Below are 8,620 nucleotides of genomic sequence, written 5' to 3' on the forward strand. Positions count from 1 at the left end.
TACTGAAACCCAGGTTTTTCAGGTTTTATTTCTTTATTCACATATCTGTTCTTCATTTCTCATTGCCTTTCACTTCTTCTTCTCTACAAGCACACACAATGTTGTCACTTTATGCACAGGCGCACACATTATACTCTTGTCTGTGCACATACCATACAAACAAGCTTTAGGACACTGACCCGTCATTGCAAGGGGCCGCAAATCTGTTTTTGTGTTTTCACAGATTCTTCGACACCTTAAATACTGGCCTGTTTTTTTCTGCCAGATGTAGTCAGTGAACGTGTGAATCCTGCGAATCCTAAAATTGTCCTTAAATGACTGTGTAACCTGTTTAAAAAGCTTGGATTTGTTTTTGTGACCTTACTGTCACTGAATGGGAGGTTTCTGTCTTTGCATCCTCATTGCATCATTTCGCTCCAGTCACTCTCTGGATGCAGCCCGGCCTCCATTAATGTTTGACCATCAGACTGCGAGTTACACGTGACTCCAGCTGCACATTTCTGGCAATGAACCTATATGATAAAGGAACGTAAACACAGCTACCTATTATTTTGTAACACTGATGTTTCACGCAAGAAGGGAATAGTAAGTGGGATTGACAGGGTTATTGAAATGTGTGGGTTTTAAACTCTGGTATTTTCGGCTGCTCAAATTATGACAGGTGGATGAGGCTAAATGCAGCATTTAAATGGAAATGGCAATGAAATCTAACTATTCCAGTATGTAACATGGCCTTAAAACAAGATAAATAATGTAACTTTGTTCTTTGTGTTGTTTGTGGTAAAGGTCATCATAGCTGTATCTTGCAAGGACAGGAATTGTTTCTGTTCTCATTGGAATGTGGAATGAAATGGAATCACAGACATCATCAGCTGTCACCAAGTATTTAGCTTTTTAAAAATGTATCTGGATTTATATGCAGATATTTGTTGATATCTGCTACATTGTCACGTCTTTAGTTGCTAAACAGACTGTAAACAATGACTGGTGCAGGGAAAAAGGAAATCTTGGTGCAGATATCAGATGGCTGCACCGGAAGCCTTGAAACACTGTTGGCTCTGGAGGCTACATTTTCTTCAGACAATAGCTAATGGGTTCCCAGAAATTGCACACCAGGATGATTACAGTTATTTTGCAGGGTAGAAAGTCCTCCAGTTCAAACATGCTACAGATTTTCTGTTTGCAGTTCAGGTACATTTCTTCAGTCATGTGCCATGTCTGTCTGATGAACTTTACAGTTAACCTGGTGAGTAAAAAGCGTTCACAAGAGCAAGGTTGTTAAAAGCTGATATTTTACTTTAATGTCCCTTTAACAGGGCCAGGGAGGAAATAATGGAAGTGTGGACATATTTTGGACAAAATGACTTGATATTTCCTTCATTCTTTGCTGACATACCTTTTGAATTCACTTCTGACATTAAAACCTCAAGGAGAAAGGAATGTAGACAGGAAAAGCAAACAGAGAGAAGGAAATGAGAGTAGGCCATGCAATAAACAGAAAGACGGTGAATTCATTGTAGACCAAGATACCTACATACGAATGCAAAGGAATAAAAACAGGGTTGGAGAGAAAGAGACTGTTTACGGTGATCCATCAGGAAATTACAGGTATCAAAGGAATGTGGTTCCATCAGCCAACAGGTGGAGATGAGCTGGAGCCTGAAGGCAGGTGGAGTTCAGGAGGTGTCTTTCAAAGCCGGGATCAGCTTTTCCATTTTCCACAGTAAACCCCACACTGAGATCAGGAGGAGTAGGATGGTGATCTTTGCAGAGTCCACCAGGTCAGATACACCTCTGAAGATTCAGCAGGAATCTGTCAGGATTACTCAACAAAGTGTTACAAAATGAAGAGTAAAAGCATGCACACAGTGCTTTCCACAAAATGTTTTCTTCCATTTGATTTCATACAATCTTTTCTGTTCTTATGGAGTGGTCGACCAAAGCCGTCTGAGGGGCAGGGGTGTAGAAAAATTTAGATTAAAACTGTTTTAATATGTGACTTAAAGTATAACAACAACTAATGTGCCTGGAACACCTCCCTGGAGAGGCAAGCAGGTGGCATCCTTACGAGATGCCCGAGCCACCTCAACTGGCTCCCCTCTACGCAAAAGACCAGTGGCTCTACTCCAAGCCCCTCATGGATGATGGGGCTTCTCACCTTATCCCTAAGGGAGATGCCAGTTCACCCATTTTGGCCGCTTGTATCCACGATCCCGTTCTTTCGGCCATGACTCACCCTTCATGACCACAGGTGAGAGTAGGAACAAAGACTGACTGGTAGACTGAGAGCTTTGCCTGATGAGCAGTGGCGCCAAAGTACCTCCTGATGTATCAGATATTACAACTCTGTAGATCAGTTCCTGCTATCACTGATGTGATCACGGGTTAAAATGCCATGAAAATGTTATATCATGGTACTTTTAAGTGTGTTTTTAGTGATGATTCTCCATAGAGAAGAAAACCCACCCAGAATACCCAGAAAAGCAAAGTAAAGCTTGTACTTATAGAGTTAAAACTATGATAAAGAAGGAATTTCCAGAAAATCCAGACTCAGAGGGTCATCTTGGGCCAGCCTGAGGTCCTTCCTTTGTGCATGCCAGCGAAAGGGAGTGAGCATTCTTCCTGCTGAATATGAATCCAGCATGCACAGCAGCATAGACAAATGAAAAGAGTCTGAATAAAGGGAAGAAAAATGTCTGCAGGCAATGAAAGCTTCTTCTGCTTTCATCCTCATTCCAAATGTACAATAAATGGAGGGTTTTGTATTATTTTGATAAAATGTGTTTCAACTGCAGGGGCTAGAGTCCATGTATTTTGAGGTTTAACCCATGTTGACCACAATACTGTAAATGTAAGGGTCTTGAAAGAAATTGTGTAAGAAAAGTCATAATTTCTAAATGCAATTGCATGGAACTGTCCATGCAAGATGTATTTGAATGTAAAATCAGGAAATTTTACATGAGGAAGACTTATCGTCTTGTTAGTGGTTGTATTGGAGGCTCTTGCATGAGTGCATCATGTAGGTCAACTTAAACTGACTGACTGATGACTGGTCACACTGTTACCTTTAATCTGACTCCTGGCATAGTAGGAGGGTTTGTGTTTGTGTGTTTAAAGACACAGCAATTATTTTCAAAGCGACAGTTCACCCGTCAAAACTTAACATTTTCCCTCTTACCTGTGGTGCTATTTATCCACGTAGATAGTTCTGGTCAGTTTTGGAGATGTCTGCCTTCTCTCCAATATAATGGGACTGGATGTCACTTGACTTATGGTGCTCAATGCACCAAAAAATACATTTAAAAAAATCTAAAACAGCAGTGTCTCTTTCCAGAAATCATGACCTGGTCACTCAAGGTAATCCACAAACCTTTTTGTGAGCAGTTTCATGTTGGAACAGTTTTCTTTCAACCAAAGTGCAGGATGTAAACATTAATGACCTGTAACCTGGGGTGAACCGTCCTTTTAACCACTGTGTAATTTAAAATACTAACATTAGCTGTGATCGTAATCTGTGTGGACAAATAAAAGGGATACCAACATTATGGGTACCTAATACAATGGCTATCACTGATACAAATGTATTTTTTATCTGCAATAAATTATCCTTGAATATACGTGAGACAAACATCTTTTTTTGTCCCAATAAAATGTTGAACCTCAGTCTTTATTTTACCCTCATTTAAATGACTGTAATGTAATTTGCTGCAGTACTTTTCCTAGTCATCTTGTGAAATTAAAGATTTTACAGAAGAAAGTTATATGTGCCTCATCATTGTCCAAGGAAAAACCTCTTACTGGTCCTCGTTTCCACAGCTACAGTCTTTTAAAGCTTACTAAATGTAATATTTTTTCACAATGCTTGTATAATGTATAGTGTCGTATATATGCTCAACCACAGACTTTGTGACCTTGTTTCAATCTACTTTTCCTAAGACTAGGAAAAAACAACAACTTAAATGATTTAGTCTGGTTTGCAGAGGTCAAGAGGTGTGAAATGAGATTGATAACATTATAAAAATCACTTCTAAACCAGTTATTCTGCTCTGAAAATCATTTAAACTCTACTATTATTTTTCACTTTCCATATTTCTGTATTTATTGTATCTCACTTATTAAACCAGTGTTTAGACTGATGTAAAAATGTCCTGACATCATTAAGTAGTTTCTTAGGTCTAGGTTAGGGTTAGTTTTCTTTGGTCAGTCTTAACATTTTGGGCCCCTCTTTTTCAAGCTCTAGACGGCTTATCAGAGTTTCCCATTTCACATGATTTAACATGAATTATGTGCTTGCACTTCTATTTTAAGTTGTTTTGTGATTAAACTGATCTAACTGAAAATTCAACATAACCTACATTTCCACAAAATACAATCAGTTCAGCATCAGCCGCTCAGCTGTTCAACAGAAATACATTTTTTACTCACTGACTCATTCATTCAGACTGATTGTGCTTTACTGGACTCAAATGTTAAGCCAAATTAAGTCTTAATTTCCTGCCCATGTTTCACAATAAAAGCTCTCTAAGTCCACGGGATGCAATGCTTCACACTTCCTCTCTGAACAGCTGTGAGGCTTTTAATGTGAAACAGGTGGAGGACATGTATATTTCATCCCAAACTTAGATGAGAAACAGTATTTTATCACAACAAACAGGTATTATAGAATATTCATATTCAGTATTATATCCATGAAGGACAATTGTAAATAAATCCCTGTGTGCAATAACTAGAATTTCTCAAAAGGCCTGGTTTTCCCATCTGTTCATGTAAATAAAGCCCCGCCTTCTGATTACGTATTCATGTGAATAAATTATTCATTTAATGCAAATGTTTGTAAACACAAGTTTGTTTTGGCTCCAATGTTTACAAACATCACTTATGTAATCGACAGCATCTGAGTATCTGTTTGTTTGCATTTGGATTACAAATTGTAGTTTTATTCTTATGTTATTCTCAGTTGCACATTGGGAAGACATTGCAGAAAACTCAAAGTAAAAAAAATTAAGACAGGATACTGCAAGACTTGATAAAAATATTATAAAAACATATTAATATCATTACTATGGTTGACTCAAGTCAATTTTGCTTATATAACAGGAGTTATCTCAGTTATCTCCTGTTTATACTATTATTTACAGAGACCCAACAGTTGGTATGGTTTCAACTTGTATTTTTATTATCATTATTATATGTTTATGAATTATTCATTTTTAAGCATTTGCATTACAACATGTAGTATTTTTTGGTTTGTTCAAAAAAGTAAAAAAAATTCAAAAACTAAAGTGTGCAAAAACCACGAAAACACCAATAACAAAACAGTCAGGAGTCACAAACATTTTAGCACAAATATAGAAATTTATTTCTTAAAAGGAAATACATGACTGACAACGGTGCATGTCAGCAACACACACACCTTCAAGTGAAACAAAATTCTGGGGTACAGACCTTTTCTTTACTGTGAGAAAAACAAATGTTTCAAAAAAAACAGAAAAAACACAATTTCAGCCACACATACATACTGTACACTCATAACTGCACTTGTGAAAACAAGCCCATAAAAAACATTCGGCCTTTGCATCACTCTTTCTCTTGACATACCGTAACCACAGAAATTTCCAAACATCTTCCCTATTCGAGACAACCAATCACGTTCAGAGTCTCTCTCATGTCACATCTGTTGATAGCAGCTATGTTTCTTCAGCTCAAACTTACTTCAGAATTACAGACAAACATTTTTCAGACAAATGTGCAATTTACATGGAGGGAAAGAAAGGGCTGCATGACTAAATTATTAATGATTAAGGCCTTTTTGAATCACATTTGATTATTTTCTCCTTTGAAGGTGCAAAGGTTTAGTGTGCATTTTTCATTAGAAATGAATCAGATGGGTTTTGTTTAGTAGAGAAGCATTTTGTCGCCATGCACTTCCCGTACTTTCCCTTCAATATGAAGGACTTAATCAGCTCCATTTCCACTTCTTCAGTTTACAGACGTCACATTGAGAGGGACATCTCAATCAGTGCATATTTAACAAAGTCTGTATTTTAGTGGACAGGCACTCTGAGAAGGCACATTATTATTTTATACAAGAAGAATATGTAAAACATGACAAATTTCCCCCATTTATCCCTCATCTTCCAACCACAGATCATCAAGTCTCTCAGGCCACGTTACAGCAAGAATCAGGTCAGTTGAGCACATCACAGCTGGGTCTCTGTCTGGTTTGTGCACTTCCTCTGATGAGGTTGTTTGCTTCAGTTTAGTTTCTGGCTGAGATCTAGTCTGAGCTCAGACCCACAGCTGGATTCGCACTCAATGCCCTGTCAGTGTTTGTTATCTTATTTCAATGCCATTTTAGCAAACCACCAGGTTTTCACCAGTAAGGCACGGTGTTATCAATCTGACCCCAGCTCTGCCAGCCGGGAAAGAGTCCGCTTGACATGCGTGGGCTGCCGAACTGATCGAACTCCATCTCTAGCACCTTCACGCCCCCGTTTTTGTTCTCTGAAGACTTCTTCTGCTGGGACGCCACAATGTTCAGGTCCTCTCCGTTCCAGCCAACATGCTTGAGACCATAGTTCTTGCCGTCATTATTGTCCCAGAAGGTCTGGTCCTGGACTTTGAAGCAGATGCAGAACTCGACCCGGTTCTGTGGTGAGATGTAGGTGGGAAGCTCGAGGACAAAGGCGAAGGTGTCGCTGTCCTGGCAGCTGTAGACGTTATTCATGAAGGTGCACTCGATGTCAGTGAAACTGACCCATGAGTCAAAGGTGGCGCGCAGCTGCACCGACTTCTGAAACCCAATGTTCCGTACCTTGATGGTGCCGGTCAGCGAGCGCTCCTGCAGCGAGCAGTTCTCCAAGCAGACGGAGTTCTGAATCAGGCGGTTCCGGAAATCCAGGTAGTCAGCTGAGGGCTGCTTAAAGTCCAGCGCCAGGCTGCGGACCGGACTTATCTTTAGATCCATTGTGGCTGTTTCCAAGTCGGCCATGTCGAACTGCAGCTCTTCCGTGATTCCCCCACAGTGCTTGTTCTGATATGGCTCATCGTCGAACTTTGAGAAAACATGGATGGCGGTGAGCGACATGCCCTTTGAATCTGCGAACACCACCTTCTTCTTGCCCACCTTGTTGTTGTTCCAGCCCACGCAGCCGCCATCATCCACCACCTTCTGCTGGTTGCTGAGGCAGGGCCGCAGGGGTTTGTAGAGCTGCTGGTTGTGGCTGCAGGTGGTGGCGGTGGACTGGTTGACCCGGTTCTTGGCCCTCTGCAGTTCCTCATAGGAGCTGAGGAAGCCTCGGAGAGGAGGCGGAGAGTGGCTGATGTAGAATCTCATCGCCACGTCCATCGGCATTACTGGGCCAGGCATTGCTGATGGACTGAAAGACCTGAGCACGCTGAGGGAGGGAGAGGGGAAGAGAAGAGGGGAGGTGGTGTGAGAGGCAGGGAGGCGGAAAGAGAAAGAGACAGAGAGAGAAAAATTAGAACAGTGGCTCCTGTATGCAGTTATGTTTTAAGAAAGCAGCTTCACTTTTCTGACCTTATAAAAAGTTATGGCTTCTTTAAATCAGCAAGATGTTGATTTCTGCCCAACGAATAAGTCCCAATCTCACAGATTGTGCTTTTGGTTTTTAATGGCTATCCACATCAAATTTAAACTTTGTCTGGAATCAAAGATCATACATTCAAAAAAAGAGATTGTTCAATATTTCTCTACATTTCTGTACGAGGTGCGTCACATTTGCAAAGCAAAACCAAACTCTTTGAGATTCTTACCTTGCAGCACTCATGGAATAATGAAATAAGTTCCAAGGTGAAAAGAAACAAGCTTTTGTAAAAGTTTTTAGTCCTTATGACTTAAGAAATTTACAGAGCAGCTTTTTCTAAAAGTGCATGCCGTCGACACTCCCCCTTTTCTTCTTCCACCTCCTCTCTCGCTCTCTTCTTGCCTTTCAGTGCCTGAGTTGCTCAGCACTCGGGATTTCAACTGCCACATAGAGACAATTTGCATATGCTGTCATATGGTTCCTCAAGCAGCCAATGAAAAGTCAGTGGAACTCTTCACCAACCAATCAGCACAGACCTGACCTGGCTGCCATCCAGCTGATAGGGGAGTGTCGCAGGCATGGGCCTCATGGTTGGGATGCCTCGGCCTGTTGCCTCAGCTGCTATTTGAGAAACATGATGGACCCCTGCTGGTGCTGCAGATGATCTTCAGATTAGTCAGTGCAGACTGCTGCATGAACCGTCCGGCTGTTCTCTGATATGACTGGGACTCCCATAACCTAACAGAGCAGCATTATTTTTGTCACAATGACTTTGTAGATGACAAAGTGAAATCCATTACACAGAGGATTACAAATGTCGCTGAAACAAATTAGATTAATACTTTTTTTATATATATAGTGGTATTTTTAGACAGAAACTTAAATTTTATCCACAAAGAATACAGATTAAAAAGCAATGTACAATTATAATCAGCTCATCCTCACCAGCAAAAACAGGCGTATACATTAAGCTGCCTGTAAAAGCAGCTCAGTAGGACTCATATGTACATTTATTCTTAGACAGCCCCTAGTGGCCATAGTAAATATGACAGGAGCAGAGGAGGACATCAACT

At 40.4% G+C, this 8,620-nt stretch overlaps 1 protein-coding gene across 1 annotated transcript; it reads right to left on the reverse strand.

Moving 5' to 3' along the window:
* Nucleotides 1-5,335: 5,335 nt before the first annotated feature.
* Nucleotides 5,336-7,972, reverse strand: LOC146315027 (protein phosphatase 1 regulatory subunit 3C-B-like). The gene is made up of 2 exons (XM_084736323.1): nucleotides 7,777-7,972; nucleotides 5,336-7,397 (listed from the first exon to the last, which is right to left on the reverse strand). The coding sequence occupies exons 1-2, from the start codon at nucleotides 7,788-7,790 to the stop codon at nucleotides 6,374-6,376; spliced, it is 1,038 nt and encodes a 345-aa protein (XP_084592449.1). The 5' UTR covers nucleotides 7,791-7,972; the 3' UTR covers nucleotides 5,336-6,373.
* Nucleotides 7,973-8,620: the final 648 nt, after the last annotated feature.

Source organism: Lutjanus erythropterus, chromosome 14, assembly GCF_056507025.1.
Source record: "Lutjanus erythropterus isolate fLutEry1 chromosome 14, fLutEry1.hap2, whole genome shotgun sequence".
NCBI classification, from domain to species: domain Eukaryota; kingdom Metazoa; phylum Chordata; class Actinopteri; order Lutjaniformes; family Lutjanidae; genus Lutjanus; species Lutjanus erythropterus.